Here is a 20167-nt window from a genome sequence, read left to right as displayed (position 1 = left end):
GGGGGAGGAGCTGGGGAGCAGGGCGAGGGCTGGGAGAGCCGAACCCCGGTAACCCGGGGGAGGCGGGAAGTGGGAGCAGGCGGGCCCGGGATTTGAGGGCCCCTCCCCCCCGGGCAGTCGGCTCGGGGCTGGGGCGGGCCTGTGAGTTCTCCCCGCCGCCGCCGCCGCCGCAGGGCTGCAATAAGAGAAGTCCGAGGCGGCTTCCTCCTCCGGGCCCAGAGCGGGCGGCGGTCTGAGGCCGGCAGCTCCCCAGCTCCCCGCCCCCGCCCCCCCACGGCGTCGGCACTCGCGGCTGCTGGGAGCCCGGCTGGCTCTCCCGGGGTCTGTCCGAGGCGGCCTCCCCTGGGACCAGGTAGGCGGCCGTCAGGTGGGGCCGGACGGGCAGCGCGGCGCCCCGCCTCCGACCCGCCCGCGCCCTGGACGGAGGGCTGCGGGAGGCAGGCTGAACTTGAGCAGAGCTGAGCGAGCCGAGGGCCAAAGGGACCTCACCCCCCTCCCAGCCCCCCGGAGAAGGACTTGAGGAGGAAAACTGAGGAGACCTGGAGAAAGAGACTGACAAAATCTAGGGGGGGGGGGGGGGCTGAAGGAATATTGGGGAAAGCAGACCGAAGGGACCCTCTCCCCGCCCCCCCCCCCAAAACGGTAGGGAAAACGGAGGGAACCTGTAGAGTGAAAGTAATAGAATTTGGAAAGGGGGCTGAGTCAGGGCAGAGGGACTAAGGGGACTCTCCCAACAGGGGCTGGGGGATAAACTGAGGGGACCTTGAAAGTGAGGAACTGGGAAGAAGCTGGAGGGTCTGGAAGCGGGGAACTGGGGGTGGGGGAGGGTGCTGGGAGGACCAGGTGAGAGTTTGCTGGAGGAGGTCAAGGAGAACCGTTTCTGGAGAATGCACAATGTGGGGCACAATTCTGGGGGTCCAGGAAGTCCCCCTATCCCAAATCAGCAGAAGTCGAGGGTGAGGCCTGCAGCCCAGAGGGCGGGGAGGCAGCCGAAATCGCAGCCCCCTAAACTTTCCCGCCCCCGGCACTGGTGGGAGGGTCCCGGACGACTAGGGGACTCCTCCGAGGCGCTAGAGGCGTGGGTCCCGGCTTCCTGGGGAAGTCCCCGCCCTCAGCAGGGATGGGCCCCTCTGGGTGCCCCCTGCTCACCCCCCTGCCCCCCCCCCCAGTGGCGGTCTCGGTCCGCGTTCCCCTCGGGATCCGGGAATTGCTGGCAGCCCCGACGGAAATCCTGCTTTTGACCGCGATTGCCCGGAGGGGCTGTCTCCGTAGCAACCAGAGGGTGGAGAGGGAGAGACCAGCGCTTGGCTGCTGTTGGGCGCGTTGCCCACGCAGTCCCCTTTGGTACCCCCTCCGCCCCCATTTTGGGTCCTCAGTCAGGGGCAGGCTTCTGGACAGAGGAGTAAGGCAATGATGCTAAGTGTTCAGACATTCTGGGGTGAGGATCTGCAGTCGGGGGGAACTGAGCCAGACTGGGCTCTTGATTGCTGTCTGACTTTGGGCCGGTTACAGGGCTTCACTGGGCCTCGTTTTCCTCATTTGAATTATGGGGGGCGGGGAATGACCTCTGCCCCCACTCAGCCCCCATCCCCCCATCCATCCCAAATCCCCAGAATCGGGTGCAGAAAGCAGTTTTTGCACAGTGTCCTTAGAGGGGTTATGAATTATTACTGACCTAGGGGGATGCTTTCCTTCACCTTCTCAAAAGCATGGAGGGGGTACAGAAAGCCTGACAGGGTCTCCGGGAGCAGCACACAAGTGACATCTAGTAAATAAATGTTTATGGATCTGTTGAAGCCCCATACTGGGAAAGTGAGCAGGTTTGAGGTTCGGTCCCCCGACCCCTATGATGCCACCCCCAGTGACCCCTGAGCCTTTAGGCATCCTTCCATCTGTGGGGCCATGGAAAAGCAGGGCTCTGTTCTCACTTTACAGACAGGAAGATGGAGCTTCAGCGGTGAAAGACTGACAGGGCCAGCAGTAGGGATTCGAATCCAGGGCCTCTTGTCCCTGACGTGGTGAAGGAAGTAGCCAGAGCTGAGGCCTCGGTTCCCCCCCTCACTCCTACTAAATCCCCTGCGGCCCTGTGGAGAGGGGAGTGGGTGACTGGGGAATGGTGGAAGATGGTGTGGTGTTCCTGGGCTGCATGGCTTGTTCCTGCTCCCCAGTGGGCCCGAAGCTGTGAGCGAGGTGTCAGGATGTTTGTGAGTATGGTTTGGACTTTGAATGTGCATGAGCCTGTGAGCATATGTGTGGGTGTTAGGGTGTTCTCTACAGCCACCTGGGGCTAATGTGGCAAAGGAAGTGGCCAGACCTTGGGAGGCTGGGTAGGGGGGACCTCAGAGCTGGGGAAAGAGAAGCCAGGACCCCTTGTGCACCAAGCAGACCAGCAGGCCAGCAGACCCCCTAGTTTAAGGGTTTGGGCTGGTTTAAGGTGGAACCAGGAAGGAGGCTTCCTGTCTGGAAGACAGCATGAACCTGAACCACCCATGGCTCCCATCTCCCCAAAACCTTGAATCCCTAAAGACCCTTATTTTAGAAGCTGGTGGGTGACTTTTCAGCAATAGATGAGAAACTACCATTACCCACACACATGGAGAAAATTCAGCTGACACATTTAGGATCATGTGGAGTAAGAGCAGTATGACAAAGATAGGCCCCCTCCTCCACATCCACCCCCCCCCGCCCCCTCCACCTGGCTCTACCAGGTGATAGAGTCTGACTGAGGTATGTCTTCTTAGGCCCTGGGTGTTCAGAGGTAGGGGGTTGTTAAGGCCTCAAGAAAGGAGGTGTGGGATGGTTAGAGGTTCAATGAGAGCCAAGGCCTCAGTGAAAAAGATGGGGGTTAGTAAGGACCCTGGAGTTCAGTGAGGGGGGGCAGGGCCTTGGCAGGTGAGAGACGCCTTCAGGAGGGTCAGGTCTTGGTGAGGGGATGGGGTTCAGTGGGGCCAAGACTTGTGTCCTGCCCCTGGCTGGCCCAGAGCCCTGAAGGGTAGCCGGAACTCTTGCAGGATGGTGGTTTCCGGCCGCTGCCCAAAGTCCCAGTTCCCTCTTTCTGAAACCCCCCCCCCCCCCCCATTTGACTGAACCAGCCCAGCCCTCCCACCTCACCCTGGGAACTTCTCTTTCTTCTCCACCCTTGCCTGCTCCACCTCCCTGGGCCCTGGAGGGGCTTCCTCAAGGGAAAGGAGCGGAAGTGAAAGTTCACTGAGCACCAGCTGTGCGCCTGGTGCTTTCACAGTTGATCCTCAGAAGCAACCCCACGAGGTAGAGATTTATATTCCTATTTTCTAGGCAAAGAAACTACAGCTCAGAGAGGTGAACCAACTTCCCCAATGTCTTGAGCTAGTTGTCAGGCTGTGTAGAATTCAGCTTAAATCTGTTTCCAGGTCCCACTTGGATACTTGGCAGGGGTTGGGGGGGGTGGGAGGGGTGGGGGGAACAGGACATCCTGTGTCTACATCAAAGCCCTGACATGGCTTGGAGAAGTGTGGACCTCAAGAGAGGGTGGGTGGGCCCGGGGCTCCTGTGTCCAGGAGTAGGGCTAGGCTGGAGGCAGGCTCCCTGCTGCGTGGCCAGCTGCCATATGGCGGGGGTGGTATGTTCAGTTGGCCAGGGGCTAGAAATATGACGTATACGAGTCAGGGACAGCATGACCTCCTGCACAGGCTCTGAAGAATGCAGCCACGGTGTGAACTCAACTCTGGACCTGAATTAATGGTCCTGGCTTTGAATCCCCTGTGTGGCTGTTTGACCTTGAGCAAGTCACTTCCCCCCCTACACACTAGAGGGGGATGAACTGATAAATGGTCTCTGGGGGGCCTTCTAGCTTTGCTGCTTGTGGTTTTCAGCCTCACTTGACCACTGCACATTGGTCAAGAGCCACATCTCTTCAAGCCTTCCGAATAACTGCACGGATGCAAAAACTGAGGCTCAGAGGGGCTTATATCATTCATCCAAGGTCCCAGAGCTAATAACATAAAGAACAGGGACGCCTGGCTTGCTCAGTCGATACAGCATGTGACTCTTGATCTGGGGGTTGTGGGTTCAAGCACCATGTTGGGCATAGAGCTTACATTGAAAAAAAAAAAAAAAAGCAAAAGAACAGAGTCGGGTAAGGCCACACAGAGGGAGGTGTTGAAGGCAGGAACACCTTGGTCTAGGAATAGACCTCAGCTCTGGTACCCACAACCTGATTTTGACACAGATGTGGCTATAGACACTCCTGTCGACCAGCTGTTTAAGGGGCATACTCATAAACCGACCCGAGTTCCTGCGGTGGCCAGAATGCTTGTGGCCCCTCTCTGAGCTGCTGGCTCCCTTTCTGGTGTTAGCAGGCAGCCAGTTCAGCTCTGAGAAGAGAAAAGCCTGGGTTCAGATTCTACAGCTGTGAAAATCACAACTGTCCAAGAGAACCTGGGCTTCGCCTCTCTGGGCTGTAGTGAGGACTTAGAACGTGTAGCACAGGGCCCAGCACATTGTAGGTGCTCATTAAGGGACACACATTATTGCTTCTACCAGGGCTACAAAATAGAACGGTGCCTACAGTGGAATTAGAGCCAAATCGATTGGGGTTGCATTTTAGTCTCCCTTTACTTACTGTGTAATCTTGAGGAAGTTACTAAACATCTCTGTGACTCAGTTTGCTTATCTGTAAAATGGGGGTAGTAATAAAACCTACTTCCTCAGGTAACCAAATGAGATCATGCATGGGAATTGCTTGGCACAATGCCAGGCGCTGAGTAAGTGTTTAATCAATTGGACATTTTAAAGCATAATCATTATTAGCCAGACTTCGAGGAAGTCAAATACCCTTGGCTTTGCACCAGTTAGGATCTGCGGGAGAGTCCTAGGGGCTGTCCGTATGCAGATACCCAAGCACGGAGGACCCAACCTGCTTCCTCTGCCTCTTTCCCTCTGCCTTGGAATCTTTCGTTCTCGGTCTTTCTCTTCATTCCTACCTTTCGCTTTTTCTGTCTCTGGCTCTCTGTTATCTTTCTATTTCTCATTTCTATCTCTCTTTGTCTCTTTCTTTCTTGCTGTCAGCCGGCTGCTGGAGCCAGCCAGGACTGGCTCTGGGGAGCTGACTGTGTGAGTCTCTTCCCAGCCCAGTGTTCAGGAAGTCACCTCGGCTACTCGAAATCAGCCATGGTGGGAATATTTATACCATGGAAATCAGCAAATGCTACAAATCAGGACCTTTTGTTTTTCCTTTTGAGATCAGTGTACCAGCACACTGCACTGTTTCTCTCTGTGCCTGTCTTTCTCCTTGTCTCTCTGTATCTCTCAGTCTCTGTCTCTGCCTTCTCTTTCTTGGTTTCCCCCATTTCTTTCTTTCCTCTGACAAAGCTTCCTGAGTGAGGGCACATCCAGTGTGGCCCCCTCAATGCCTTGGGCCGTGCAGATGCCAAACCCTTGCCCCGCCCCCTCACCTCACCTCCCCCAAACCCCTTGGCAAACTGGTGCCCAGAGAGCCATGCCTGGCCCTGGGCTTCAGTCCCCATCGGGGAGTTCCAAGTCCTGAGAGCTGTTCCTCATTGCCTGCGCCCTTCACTGTCACGTCTTCCTCAGCCCACACAGCCCTCTGCCTCTTTCTAGAGGCTGACGGTTCCTAAACCACCCCTCCCACCCCATTCTAGTCATGCAGAATTTGGGGCTCCCATTAGGCTGATTTAAAAATGTTGTGGTAGGGGGTACCTGGGTGGCTCAGTCGGTGAAGCATCCAACTTCGGCTCAGGTCATGATCTCAATGTTCGCGAGTTCAAGCCCCACGTCGGGCTCTGTGCTGACAGCTCAGAGCCTGGAGCCTGCTTCAGATTCTGTGTCTCCCTCTCTCTCTGCCCCTACCCTGCTCACGCTCTGTCTCTCTCTCTCTCTCTCTCTGTCTCAAAAATAAACATTAAAAATCTTTTTTAAGTTTTCAAAAATAAAATAAAATAAAATAAAATAAAATAAAATAAAATAAAATAAAATAAAATAAAAACGTTGCGGTAGGGCGCCTGGCTGCCTCAGTCAGTGGAGCATGTGACTCTTGATTCCGGGGCTGTAAGTTTGAGCCCCCCGTTGGGTGTAGAGCCTCCTTAAAAAAAAAAAGAATTGGGGCGCCTGGGTGGCGCAGTCGGTTAAGCGTCCGACTTCAGCCAGGTCACGATCTCGCGGTCCGTGAGTTCGAGCCCCGCGTCAGGCTCTGGGCTGATGGCTCAGAGCCTGGAGCCTGTTTCCGATTCTGTGTCTCCCTCTCTCTCTGCCCCTCCCCCGTTCATGCTCTGTCTCTCTCTGTCCCAAAAATAAATAAACGTTGAAAAAAAAAAAAAGAATTAAACAAAATAAAAATAAAAATGTTGTGGTAATATTTATCTGGGCATTGTCGGAAGTGGCAACCTTGTATCTATGTGGGGACCCAAGAGGTTGTGCGCGCTCTGTGTGGGTCTGTGACTGGGGAGAGGGGTCTGCAGATCTGTGTCCCTCTGGGGGCTCCGTGCATCTGTGCGTGCTTGCACGATTGGCTGTAATTATCCGTGTCTGTGACCAGGCAACGGAGAGAGGTGGTTCAGATGCTGGAGCCCAATGTCAGGATTCATCCTGTTGTGTGACCTTGGGCCCAAACTCTCTGTGCGTTGGTTGCCTTATTGATATTAGTAGTATCTCGTGGTGGTGTTATGAGAATAAAACGTGGGGATATACGTAAAGTGTTTAACGCGGTGGCTGGTGCATAGTGAGGGCCGTAAACTCTGGGTACGCCGTTCTTGTGGAGAGGCCGTGTGTATGGCTGTGTGTGCGTGCGTAGATGGGTGAGGGCCGGAGGTGTGTGTACGTGGGGAGTGGGTATCCTTGAAGAGGTATGTGTGGAGAAGAGCTCAGAGTCTCTGTGAGGTGCTGTGTGTAGGCGAGGTAATGTGCGCGTCCAAGAATGTGTCAGGAGGGCTGTGTGAATCTGGGCGTAGGCCCCGTGTGCCATTTGAGACGTGTGTGTGTCTTCCTGTGAGAAGACCTCCATTCTCACCCTGCAACCTTTGTCTTCATCTTGTCCCCATCTGTCCCCTCAGTGCCTGAAATCCTTTCCCTCCCTGGGCCCTGGGTGGCCTCACCCTCTACCTGTATTCTCTCCCCAGCTCTGACCAGCCTTCAGTGTCCTGGGGCCTTTCAGACACAGTGGTTGCGCCCCAGGGGAGGGGTCCCGAGGGGAAGATCCGCAGCAATGGCTTAGTGAGCACGGGCTATTTTAGGGCTCTTACCACAGCCCGCCTTCGCAGTTCACCAGATGGGTGTCCCTCCCCTACACACGCAGGAGAACAGTTACGGTGAAGAGTGAGAGGTGCTGGTAGGTCTAGAGTGGGGGTCGGGGCACTGATGTGACAGAGCCATCGGCTAGGCAGCTGGATCTGGTGGAGCCAGGAAGCCTTCCTGGAAGAGGTGAGTGTGCTCAGTAGGAGGGGCAGGATCCAGAGAGAAGAGGAGGAGGCTATCCATAAGGGAACTGGACTTAGGGGTCAAGAAAGGCAAGACGAGGGCACCCGTCACGAAGGTCCTCAGCCCCTCTGGGAGAAATCAGGGTTCACTGGGTTGGCCCCACCCTACAACTGTCCATTCCTCTCACATCTTAGGAAACCGAGCCCTCTCCCCAGCAGTTCCTCTCTAAGTGTTGCAATGGCAGAGTTTCTGGCGGGGCGTGGGGAGCCCTTGCTCAATGATCTGCCGGCCCTGTTGCTCAGAGGACATAGCTACCGGGAAAGCCTTGGCTTGTTTAGGGGCTCCCCAAGGGATCCTGGTGGCCCTGGCTTGTGACCTGGGCCTTTTTTGACGTGGGGGTAGGAACCAGCTCTGGAGGTAGGTGTCCCCCTTCAGTCTGCCACCAGACGTAACCCTGGGGCTGCTGGGGGTTTACTGAGCCCGGGGTGGGCACGGGGGCATCGTGCAGAGGAAGGGCCAGGGACTGGGGGCCTATGAGTGAGAGAGCACCGCTCGGTAGAAATCCAATGAGAGGGACCAGTCTAGCGCAAAAATATGAGCATCTGACTCCGAGTCTGTCAACCCGAGAGGCAGCCTGTGTGCCTTTGCGCGTGTGCACGCGTGTGTGTGTGTCCACGCGTGAGAGCTTGGGCTCGTGTGAGAGCTGGTTCGTGTGAGTGTGTTGGTGTTGGCAACACACCGCAAGTGTGTGTGGTGGGTGTTGGTGTGTGACTCTGTGCCGGGGCGTGTTACTGTCCGTGTTGGTGAGCCGGTGTGTCAGGTGGATGTGAGTGTGAGAGAGTTGGTGTGGGTGATGTGTCCTGCGTTAGGGTGGATGTGTCAGCTTGCCAGGGGCGGCAGGAAGGAAAATGAAGGCAGAAGTCATGCCGGGACAGAGCCCAGGCCTGGCTTCCCGAAGAGGGCAAATCGGGCAGCTGGCTTCCAAGAACCTTGGCCGAGCCTCCGTCTTCCACGTCCTTCTCTCTCGCCCTCAGGTCTCTGGCCCCTCCCGAGGACCATGCCGCAGCCCCACTGACCCAGGAGTAGGGGCCTGAGGGGTGAGTGGGGAGAGCGGGGACTGAGGGCTTTCAGGGTCAGGGAAAGGGGTGGGGTGGCCTTCCCGAGCCCCACAACCCATCACAGCCCCCTCCTCCTACGTGGGCCCTGTTGCTAGGTAACAGATGGGGGAACCATAAAGAGGCAGCCTGAGAGGCCAGAGGCTGGACCCACAACAGGAAATGGCCTTGATCCCCCTCCGCAGGGAATCTCCAGGTGCAGACACACAGAGCCCTCACACAGGGCTCACACGCAAATACGCCTGGATACGTAGACATGCACATACCCAGAGGGAGACACACATATACACCCAGAGACATCCAGACGTACTTACACACACACACGGACACACACAGACAGGCATATATGCTCCCGCGCAGGGCTCTACACCTGGTCATGACACACAGACACGGAGGCACCTACTCACACAGACCACCTGCATGCATGGAGAGATACACACACACGCACACACTTGCACAGAAGCACGTACATACGTGTGCAACTGATGAGACATGAACACACCCGGAGCCATCACATGCACAGACACGCGCCCACACTCATACCTGCACAGACACACACTCACAAGAGGCTGCACAAACACATATAGACACACACCCACAAATGTGTGTAGTCACAAATACTTAGAGACGCACAAAAGACGCACATGCACCAGCACTCTGAAGAGTGTCACAAAACCACAACACGTTGATGGAACGGGAGGCAAAAATACATGAATCAACCCAGCAGCGTCCCAAAGCAGCGCATTGAGGGTATACATTCTCTCTCCGAACAAAGCAGCGGGGAGATAGACCCAAAGGTAGCCCTGCCCCACCTTCACCCCTCACTGGGGGGGGGGACCCGGAGAGGGGAAACTGCATGCCTGCGTGAGTGTGCGTGTGCACGGGTGCACGCGTGTGTGCATAGGGCAGCACGTCTGGCAGGGGCCCCAGAGTGAGGCATGCCCCATTCTGTAGCAGGGCACCTGGAATGGGCTGTGTGTTCTGCAAGAAGTTGGAGCCGGGGACCAAGGAGGATGTTGGCCTGCAAGGGGACTTCAGGGGCAGTGGGGCTGTGGACCACTACGGCCCTGACCCTACTCAGGCCCGGCCTGTGTCCTCCTTTGTCCATATCCCCAACTACAACAACTTCCCCACTCAGTCCACCAGCACCCCCTTCCTCGATGGGGGCGTCATCAGGGGCATCTCAGGTGAGTCCGGTGGGTGGGAGGCAGGCGCTGCCTGGATCCTGGGAAAACCTGGGGGAAAGGGAAACGTCTTTAGGAGCCTCCAGTGTGACGTGGGAAACACAGCCCGGCTTTCAGAGCACAGTCTGAGAGGGAGAGTGTACAGGCCTACCTTCAGAAACCCAGTTTCAAGGGTAGACATAGCTCTGTTCCCATCTGAGAGAGGGACCCTGATGACGGACCCAAGTGGGAAGTCTTGGCGGGGAAGAGGAGTGGGTGACTTGGAACTCCCCAGGGCGGGTGGGATGGGCTTGAGGGCATGTGTCCTGAATCCACGTGGAGCCAAGCTGTGAGGCCCAAATCAGAAATCCACTGGACTCCAAAGGCCTTTGGAACCAGTCACTGCAGCAGTGGGGAGGCATAGAGCCTGTGTGAGGGACAGGATTCTGGGGGCGCAGTCACCTTGGAGTCCCCTGTCCCATGCCCAACTCTGCTGAGTAGCCCTGACTCTGCAGGGGCTGGGGTGACCCTGTTCACCGCTCTGTATGACTATGAGGCCCGGACAGAGGATGACCTCACCTTCACCAAGGGTGAGAAGTTCCACATCCTGAATAACACGTAAGTAACCAGGTCCCCCAGCTCAGGACATGGCCTGGGCTGGGAACACGACCCAGATAAGAATCCTACCTGGTCCCTCAGAAACCTCCAGCCTAGTTGGGGACACAGATACATGACAATAACAACCCTGAGTAATTGTTGCTATGTAGGGGGAGCATGGGAACATAGGGGCACAGAAAGAACACTATATGTGGTCTCCAGGATAGTAGTGATCAGGGCAGGCTTCCTGGAGGAGGTGATTGCTAAGGTGAGACTAGAAAAAATGAATAGATGTTGAGGGAAGAGGTGAGAAAAGAGGAAGAGAGAGTGAGAGAGAATGAGAATCCGTGATGACTTCTGGAAACCACCCGGTGGTTCAATCTAGGTGGATTATAAAGTACGAGGTGTAGAATGGAGAGAGCAGAAGCTAGAGAAGTGGGTGGAAACAGATTCTGCAGTGCTTTTTAAGCCATGTTGAAGAATCTGGATTTTATCCAGAAGGAAATATGCAGTCATTGGGGGTGGTTGAGGATTTTTCAGTGGGTAAGTGACCGAATTAGCTGTCCACTGCCTACCCAAACCCCAGCCCAGCTGAGGAGCCAGAGGAGGATGCCAGGAGTCCTACGTGTCCCCAGACATGTTGCTTCTGTAGGGAGAAGTCTCTGGGGCAGCTGCAGTGGCTGAGGGCAGAGCAGACAAAAGCCCTGGGGTGTGTGTGTGTCCACAGTGAGGGGCTGGCAGGGCTAGTCTCCACCTGACCTTTTGCACTGCCCTGCCTGGCCCCAGGGTGCTCCAGGGGGCCGGGTTGCCACTGACAGCCTGTGTCCTGTGCCTGCAGTGAGGGTGACTGGTGGGAAGCTCGGTCTCTCAGCTCTGGACAAACTGGCTACATTCCCAGCAACTACGTGGCCCCTGTGGACTCCATCCAGGCTGAAGAGTGAGTAGGGTGTGTGTGTGTGGGGGGGTGGCTATCCCTATGGACAGGACAGGACCCTGGAGTCCAAGGCCACCTCTGAGCCACAGCCCCACTCTGAGCCTATCTTCTTATTTACAATTCTGTGAGGTCATTTTGTGAATAAGAGAACAGCGATGATAATGACAGTAAACAATATTTATGTAGCACGTATCATGTTCTGGGCCCTCGTCAAAGTGCTTTCTGTCTATTAACAGAGTTAGGAACTAATCTTATCCTGTTTTATGAATGAGGCAACTGAGGCACAGAGAAATCAAATATCCTGCCCAAGTTCACATGGCTAGTAAGTAGGTGGAGTTGGTATTTGAACCCAGATAGTCTGACTGCATTTGCTAAGCATTCTCCATATTGACTCTCCGTGATAACAACAGGACACGCACTTTAAAAAATTGTAAAACACTGAACAATTGCAAGGGGACACTACTTAGAATTAATTCTGTTAAGGAGGCAGGGGAGTATCATTCGTGGTGTACTATTATAACCCGAGATGTGATGACAGGTGCTTTACCGACCTTGAGGCATTTAATTCTCACAAGTACACATTTGATATTATTATTGTCCCCATTTTACAGATGAGAAAACTGAGGCTCGTAAAAACTTTTTATCTATGTGCACCTATATATACATATATGGGAAAAGAAAAGATTGGAGAGACCAGGACTTGGTGACTAATTTGACATTGGGTGATGGGGAGTGGGAAGAATCAAGGATGGCCCAAAGTCTTCTTGAGGAACCGAGTGGGTGAGGGTGCCATTTGCTAAAGTGGGGAACATGGGAGCGTGTATAGGTACCTGGGTTCTGGGGGTGGGGGACTCGTTGGGGTGAGATTCGTAGAGAGGAACAGCCAGGTGGAGGACCCTGCCAGGAGTTGGATTAGGCTGTGCTTTGTAGGAGAGGGCCCCCGCCCAGGCCAAGCCAGGCTGCTGAATTAGCCCAGAGGAAGGGGTATCTTTTCCTAGTTGGCATTAAGGCTCTTCGTTTGCTGTGGCCCTTGCAGAGGCACAGCTGGGCCGGGGTGGAAATCTGGGGCTCTTCAGGATGGAGGTGACAATTAAAGCTGCATAGGAGGGTGAAGGAAGAGACGGAGAGTGGGAAAGAGGTTGGCCCTGGGACCCAACTTTGGAGAAAGCTGCCTTAAAGGAGAAGTTGCTGTTGGAAAACCAGGCCAAGCCAAGTCAGAACAGCCAAGAGGGTGGAGGAAAGATTGCAGGAAACAAGAAAGGGAGTGTCAGAGGCTGCCACTGGGTTTGGCAATGGGGGTGACCTTGGTGAGGGATCTCTCTGTGTGAAGAGGGGGGCGAAGGCCAGACAGCAGGGCCTGGTAGGGAGTAGGAGGTGAGGAAGCAGAGACCCAAGTGTGAAGTGCTTTATCAAGTGAAGGGGAGGTGAGAGATATAACAGAATGTTGATGGCAAGTTAGGGCTTAGAACAGTTTTGGGGGGAAGGAAGAAACATGGGCATATGTAGAGGTTGGTGGGATGGAGAGGCTTCATGTGTGGGCTGGCTGGTAGGGGAGAGATGTCTCTGAGCAGAGGGGAGTAGATGGGGCCCAGAGCTCGGGGAGGAGTGAGGCCTCATCTGGGCGAAGTGGTAGGAGTCATGGAGGACAGAATGGGTGATGATGCAGAAGGTAGGAGGTTTGGGGGGTTCACGCTTGTGTCCACACCCTCAAAGCAGTGTCACGAAGCTCTGAGCTCACTCACTACAGTGTCATGGTTAAGAGCAGTGCTGTGGTTAAGAGTGCAGGCTCTTGAGCAGACAGCTTGGGTTCCTATTCTGGCAACACAGCTGAAGAGCGTGTGGCCTTGGGTGAGTTGCTTAACCACTAGGTATCTCAATTTCCTCATCTGTCTAATGGTGTGTGTGTGTGTGTGTGTGTGTGTGTGTAACAAAAGTACCTACCTCATAATGTTATAAGAATTAAATGGGGGAGCCTGGGTGGCTCAGTCAGTTAAGCGTCCAGCTCTTGGTTTCGGCTCAGGTCATGATCTCACAGTTCGTGGGTTCAAGTCCCACGTCAGGCCCTGTGCTGACAGCTGAGAGCCTGGAGCCTGCTTCGGATTCAGTGTCTCCCTCTCTCTCTGCCCCTCCCCTGCTCGCACTCTGTCTCTCTCACTCTCTCTCAAAAATAAAATGAACATTTTTTAAAAACTGCAGTTTGGGGTGCGTCCGGGTGGCTCAGTCGGTTAAGCTTCCAGCTCTTGACTTCATGATCTCAAGGTTCATGGGTTCAAGTCCTATGTCAGGTTCTGCACTGACAGCGCAGAACCTGCTTGGGATTCTGTCTCCTCTCTCTGCCCCTCCCCCACTTGTGTGCTCTGTTTATTTTTTTCTCTCTCAAAATAAATAAAGTTTAAAATTTTCTTTCAAATTGTTTATTTTTGACACAGAGAGACGGGGAGAGAGAGAGGAGGGGGAAGGGGGGCGCGGACAGAGGATGCGAAGCAGGCTCTAAACTGACAGGAGCAAGCCCAATGTAGGGCTTGAACTCATGAACTGTGAGATCATGACTTGAGCTGAAGTCAGACACTCAACTGACTGAGCCACCCACGTGCCCCCGCCAATTTTTTTTTTTTTTGAAGCTATCATTTGGTCCCAGGAAGAATATCCAAGAGAGAGCAGGAATGCTTGGGCCTGAGGTTGAAGTTGAGACTTAGAAGAACATCCAAATTTAAAATTTTTTATTTTGTTTTCACATTTTTATTTATTTTTGATAGGCAGAGAGAGACAGAGCACAAGTGGGGGAGGGGCAGAGAGAGAGAGGGAGACACAGAATCGGAAGCAGGCTCCAGGCTCCGAGCTGTCAGCACAGAGCCCGACGCGGGGCTCGAACTCACAAACCATGAGATCATGACCTGAGCCACCCAGGTGCCCCAAGAATATCCAAATTTAAGAATGTGGAGGAAAAGCAGCAGTCAGAGCCAGACAGGAGCAGTCAGAAAGAGGGGAAGAAAAGCAGGAGTGGCTGTCGTGTGGAAGTCACAGGAGGAAAGGGTTTGAGGGTAGGGAGGAGTGTGGGAAGAAGGATCTGAGAGATTGCCTGGGTAGTGAGAAAAGAACTAGGCTGGGCAGGTAGACTTATCAGCCAGTCCTATGGGCAGATCACTTCCTCTCTCTGAGCCTCAAGTTCCTCATCTGCAAAATGAGCCCCTAGAGGATCAGTAGTGAGATACATTAAGGGACTGGTGGCACCCTGATGAGGTCACGGACGACTGGGGTCCTCGCGATTTTAATTGAAGAGAAACCCAGAGAATGAGGAGAAGCCTAACCTTTATTGGGCACTCCTGTGAGCCAAGAATTCTACATTCCTGTCTCCATGCTCCTCATGACCAGGCTGCAAAGCAGGTGTATGAGCCCCGTTTCATGGGTGAGGAGCTGGAATCTTGGCTCCTGAGGTGGCTTTTCCCCACAGGAGGCCGAGTTGGGGGTTGAACTGGGTGGATCTGCCTCTTTCTGGCCCTTCCCAACAGGTGGTACTTTGGAAAGATCGGGAGGAAAGATGCGGAGAGGCAGCTGCTCTCCCCGGGGAACGCCCGGGGGGCCTTCCTCGTTCGTGAGAGTGAGACTACCAAAGGTAGGATCCTGGGAAGGGGCAACTGGGAAGCCGGGCTATTATGGTGGGGCTAGGAGAAGTGGTGAGAGGCTTGGGTCAAGGCCCAGGGCCCAGACTGGGACAGGGATGGGGGGGCAGAGATAAGACTGGGACCGGGTTCAAGGGATGTGGCCATCCACATTCCCAGTCCTCAGGCATTTGAGCCTCTCAGGCTCCCGGATCAGGAGTGGGGAGGAGAGCAGGCTTGAAGGTGACCCTTTCCCACAGGTGCCTACTCCCTGTCCATCCGAGATTGGGACGAGGCCAGAGGCGACCATGTGAAGCATTACAAAATCCGCAAGCTGGACACGGGTGGCTATTACATCACCACACGGGCCCAGTTCAACTCAGTGCAGGAGCTGGTGCAGCACTACGTTGGTGAGGCTGGCCCTCAGGGCTGGTGTGTGCTTCGGATCCCTGAACCAACCCGCTGAGAATTAGGCCCAGAGAAGGAAAGGGGCTCCCAAAGCAGTAGTGCCTGGGGCAGAACTGGAACCCCAGTTTCTGGGTTTCCAGCCCAGGATCCTGCTCTGTAGGATTCCAGAGGAAACAGGGGTGAGGCTGTCCACGTCCAAAGGGTGCCCCCTAATGTCCCAGCTGGGTAGGAGGCTGAACAGGCCTGACTTGCAGGATGGGCTGATGGGTTGAGAAGAAGCTGGGAATCAATGCTCAGGTTTCTGCTTTGGTTGATTAGGCCAAAGACGAGGTCCATGGAAGGGTGAAGGCCTCATGTCCACATCTTTGTCTGGAATCCCTGACTCCATTTCTACCTGTTAGAATCCCACCTTACCTTGGAGGCCCAGCTGGAGGCCACCTCCTATGGGAAGGACACCCCCACCCCCACCCCGTCCCTGCAGGGATCATCTCTCCCTCTTGGTGCCACCTCCTTCCTTGGACAGGAACATGTTCACCTACTCAGTGGGTCAGGTTGTCTTCTGCCCCAGCCTGTGACCTCACCTGTGGCCTAGTTCCTTTCCACTGATCTCAGAGGGGGTTGGGGGGAGCCTGGGATGGGATGAGGAATGTGTGGGGCATCCTGGCCTGCCTGTGACCTTCAACACCCCCCACCCCACTCCTCAGAGGTGAACGATGGGCTATGCCACCTGCTCACAGCGGCCTGCACCACCATGAAGCCGCAGACAATGGGCCTGGCCAAGGACGCCTGGGAGATCAGCCGCAGCTCCATCACGCTCCAGCGCCGGCTAGGCACCGGCTGCTTCGGAGACGTGTGGCTGGGTACGCAGGTCCCGAGGTCCTGGGGGCTGGGCGAGGGCTTGGGATGTCGGTGAGCCGGTGCTGACGAACCGCGGCCACCTGGCAGGCATGTGGAATGGCAGCACGAAGGTGGCGGTGAAGACGCTGAAGCCGGGAACCATGTCCCCGAAGGCCTTCCTGGAGGAGGCGCAGATCATGAAGCTGCTGCGGCACGACAAGCTGGTGCAGCTGTACGCCGTGGTGTCGGAGGAGCCCATCTACATCGTGACAGAGTTCATGTGCCACGGTGAGGGGCAGGGTCAGGAGGCGGAGTCTGGGAGGGCGGGATTTGGGAGGAAGTTCAAATAAGGATCTCTAGGGGAGGGTCCTGAGCGGCGATCTGTGACGCGACGGGACAGGGGACTCGGTAGAGTCAGAGAGCGAGGCCGGGATGGGTGAAACCGCGTGAGTGCTGGTAGTGGGGCGGGGCCAAGGTAGACTGGCCGGGGCTGAGGCTAGGTCTGGGGGGGTGGAGCCTCGGCCGCGGTGGGGGGGGGGGGGCGGGGAGTGTCAGCTGGTGGGTGGGGCTTGGGCAAGTAAAGACCGAATCTGTGAAGAGGCGGGATCTGGGGCGTGTCTAGGGGTTCGGAGGAGGACGAGAAATGAGCTGTAGGCAGAGTCCGGGTGTCTGTGGGACCTGGGCCTGGGTGAGACCTATGAGGGATTGAGGCATCTGGCAGGATCCTGGGTGGGGACGGATCTAAGTGAGAGGGCTGGGAACGGGGCGGGGCCAAGAGCCGTGAGAAGGGATCTGGACGGGGGCGGGGCCAAGCGAGAGAAGGCTGGCCTGGAACCCGCGGTAGTCTTGCAGCTGATTTTCTGAGTTCCTTTCCTCAGGTAGCTTGCTGGAGTTCCTCAAGGACCAGGAGGGCCAGGATTTGACACTGCCCCAGTTGGTGGACATGGCAGCCCAGGTAAAAGGCAGCAGCCCTTATCTCAGACTCCACCCCTATTAATTCTCCACAAATCCTTGCGCCCTCGAGCACCTACCCTATCCCTGGAAGTACAACCCCATCCACGGGATCATCTGTGCGACCTGAGGCAGAGCACTGCCCATCTCTGAGCCTCAGTGTCCTCATCTGGAAAGTGGGTTTTTCAAATGATCTCTCACGCAAGCCACACACAAATGTTCCCTTCTATCCATACCTTGGCCCCCCTAGGTAGCTGAGGGCATGGCCTACATGGAGCGCATGAACTATATCCACCGCGACCTGAGGGCAGCCAACATCCTTGTTGGGGAACGGCTGGTGTGCAAGATCGCTGACTTCGGGCTGGCCCGTCTCATTGAGGATAATGAGTACAACCCCCGGCAAGGTGGCCTGTCTCTCCTTACCTTCCAAGAACTCCCTATTATACCGAGGGGCTGCCGCAAGGCCCCACGTACACAGGGATTCCCCCCACTCCCAGACTATCCCGGGTACTCCCATCCTGATGTAGTATAAGAGGCAACTCTTGAGTTCAAATCCCAGCTCCTCTACTTACCAGACGAGTGGCCTTGGGCAAGTCACCTAACCTCTGTGAGCTGTTTTTTCTCATCTATAAAATAAAAATATCCAGACAACAGTAAGCCAGCAGATATACACCAGGCACTGCCGTAATTCTCAAGTGAAAGGCAATAGAGTGGAACGATAGGAACTCTGTAACTAGAATGCCCAGGAACGAATCCTAGCCACTTGTAAGCTATGTGATCTGGGCAAGTTACTTAACTACTCAGTGCCTCCTTTTCCAAATCTGTACAATGTGGATAATAATAGTATCTACGCCATAGGTTTTTTGGTGAGGGTTCAGTGAGTTAATGCATGTAAATCACTTTAAAACAGTGCCTGGCAGGGGGGCCTGGCTGGTTCAGATGGAAGAACATGTGACTGTTAATTTCGGGGTCATGAGTTTGAGCCCCATGTTGGATGTAGAGATTACTTAAATAAATAAAAACTTTAAAACAAAACAAAACAAAACAAACAGCGCGGGCATGTAGTAAAGGCCATACAAGTGTTGGCTGTTACTATTAAGAGAATTATTACAATGTTTGTGAAGTACCCAATACTATACTAGATACATAGTAAGTGCTGGCTACATACCAGGTCCTTTCTGTAATGCTCAGAGACCTCTCTATTTAGGGCCCCCAATCCTAAACACAACATTCTCTCTCTCTCTCTCTCTCTCTCTCTCTCTCTCTCTCTCTCTCTCTTTAAAGTTTATTTAAACAATCTCTTCAACCAACGTGGGGCTCAAACTCATGACCCCGAGATCAAAAGTCGCCTGTTCTTCCAACTGAGCCAGCCAGGCACCCCTGCACGCCATTCTCTTAATTCAGCTGTTCCCAGGGACCCCCTCAATAACTTTCCCTTCTCTCCCAATCTCTCCAGGGGCCAAGTTCCCTATCAAGTGGACAGCCCCCGAGGCTGCTCTCTTTGGCAGATTCACCATCAAGTCAGATGTGTGGTCCTTTGGGATCCTGCTCACTGAACTCATCAGCAAGGGCCGAGTTCCCTACCCAGGTTTGCTGGGGTGGGGAGGTGGAAGGGTGGGTGGTCACGGGAAGGGCTTCCTCCCGGCTGCCTCTTCTGGAGGGGCTAGATCCCCCGACTGACAGAGCCCCACCCTGCAGGCATGAATAACCGGGAAGTGTTGGAACAGGTGGAGCATGGGTACCACATGCCATGCCCTCCGGGCTGCCCAGCGTCCCTGTACGAGGCCATGGAGCAGACCTGGCGTCTGGACCCAGAGGAGAGGCCTACCTTCGAGTACCTGCAGTCCTTCCTTGAGGACTACTTCACCTCCACAGAACCCCAGTACCAGCCTGGGGATCAGACATAACCTGTTTGAGCATCCGTCACCTTTCTAGGGTACCCACCAATCCCTTCCAATCCCCAGGGCTCCGGTCCCAAAGCCCCAGGCTTAGAACCCTACAGGGTCCTAGCAGGTCAGAGCAACCTGCTTGCTCTGACACCATCGAGGCCAATCCACTCATTTTAAAGGTGGGGTAAATCGAGGCTTGGAGATCATCCCTCACTCTGGCCCCAAGCACTGTTTCCCCCCTTCCCACTTAGACCCCTACCTCTCAACTCTCTTCCCACCTCTCCTCTAACAGAAATGCTGAGACTTAGTCTAGTTATTTATAAAACTGTAATCCTTTCCCTCATTTTCCTCCTATCCCTGTTTTTTTACCCTGTCATCCCGCCCTGAATTCACCTCCAACTCAATTCTCTTGTGTCTGTATTTTGCAAAGACAGGGAAAGTCTTTCCTGCTGGGTGGACACTGTAGTCCGGGACGGGGGTCCAAGCCCAGGGTGAGGGAGAGGCTTGCTGAGGGCTCACCACCTCTCTGAATCATGTGTGTGTTTATTGATTTTGTAAATAAGAAAAGTGATAATATGAATCCTTGAGCCATGAAAATCCCTTCTGTTAGGGCAAATGGTGGCCAGAGGAAGGTGAGTGTGACTGCTTTGGCTGCTGGGAGGAGGGAAAGGCGAGAGAGTGCCCTAACGCCTACTAAACACAAGGAACTCAAAGTGTGTTTTAGGATACCCAAAAGTCCTGATGTTTGTCCCCATGTGAATTTAGGACACGTTGAGAGATGGATAACAGAAGATAGGCAACTGGAGATCAAAATGTCCCCTTCATTACTGAAGTGGCTTTCCATCTGTGTGCCGTGGGTTTGCTAATTCTTTACTTGATTTCAGCAGATACACCATTCATCACAGGCACAAGAGCAGAACCTTAGGCCTCCTCTGACAGGGGTGATGGGGAAGACAGTGGACTCTCTGCAGCTCCCCAAAAAGGCACAGAAGGGAGGGGAAGGGAGAGGTCTGAGAGCCAGTCTAGCTCCTTGGATTTCACTCCAGGCATCTCTGCCTGCTAGGGGATGTTGGAGAGGTTTGAAGGCAGTTTTGTTTGTCACAGTGACTGGGGGGCTCCTACAGGCGTGTAGTGGGCAGGGATTAGGGGTGCTATACAACCCGCCACGCACCTGTGCAGTGAAGAATTGTCCCATGCCCTTGCCGCAGCTTTGAGAGACTGGCAGCTGATGTGCCTCCAAGTGGAAACAAAAGGAACAGGGAAT

The 20167-nt window shown here is 54.7% G+C and overlaps 1 protein-coding gene across 4 annotated transcripts; it reads left to right on the top strand.

The window, feature by feature from the left end:
• Nucleotides 1–226: 226 nt before the first annotated feature.
• FGR (FGR proto-oncogene, Src family tyrosine kinase) lies at nucleotides 227–19748 on the top strand. Of its 4 annotated transcripts, none has more exons than XM_030328188.2 (13): nucleotides 227–352; nucleotides 8445–8507; nucleotides 9483–9712; nucleotides 10204–10306; nucleotides 11124–11222; nucleotides 14729–14832; nucleotides 15079–15228; nucleotides 15931–16086; nucleotides 16172–16351; nucleotides 16942–17018; nucleotides 17265–17418; nucleotides 18471–18602; nucleotides 18713–19748. In XM_030328188.2, the coding sequence occupies exons 3-13, from the start codon at nucleotides 9493–9495 to the stop codon at nucleotides 18919–18921; spliced, it is 1584 nt and encodes a 527-aa protein (XP_030184048.1). In that variant the 5' UTR covers nucleotides 227–352; nucleotides 8445–8507; nucleotides 9483–9492; the 3' UTR covers nucleotides 18922–19748. The 4 variants fall into 4 exon arrangements, with proteins under 4 accessions (XP_030184048.1, XP_030184046.1, XP_030184047.1 ...); XM_030328186.2 differs by having other exon boundaries at nucleotides 228–352; nucleotides 9480–9712; XM_030328187.2 differs by lacking the exon at nucleotides 227–352 and adding an exon at nucleotides 6315–7827.
• The last annotated feature ends 419 nt before the right edge of the window (nucleotides 19749–20167 follow it).

Source organism: Lynx canadensis, chromosome C1 (assembly GCF_007474595.2).
Source record: "Lynx canadensis isolate LIC74 chromosome C1, mLynCan4.pri.v2, whole genome shotgun sequence".
NCBI classification, from domain to species: domain Eukaryota; kingdom Metazoa; phylum Chordata; class Mammalia; order Carnivora; family Felidae; genus Lynx; species Lynx canadensis.
The sequence above is the reverse complement of the archived record's forward strand: the minus strand, read 5'-3'. Positions and strand labels throughout refer to the sequence as shown.

What these genes read in the sequence shown, in the direction of transcription:
- FGR (XM_030328188.2), top strand. Translation starts at nt 9,493, where the DNA reads ATGGGCTGTGTGTTCTGCAAGAAGTTGGAGCCGGGGACCAAGGAGGAT. An exon ending in TTCCACATCCTGAATAACAC is followed by an intron (nt 10,307 to 11,123) that starts GTAAGTAACCAG and finishes CTGTGCCTGCAG; the next exon opens with TGAGGGTGACTGGTGGGAAG. An exon ending in GACTCCATCCAGGCTGAAGA is followed by an intron (nt 11,223 to 14,728) that starts GTGAGTAGGGTG and finishes CCTTCCCAACAG; the next exon opens with GTGGTACTTTGGAAAGATCG.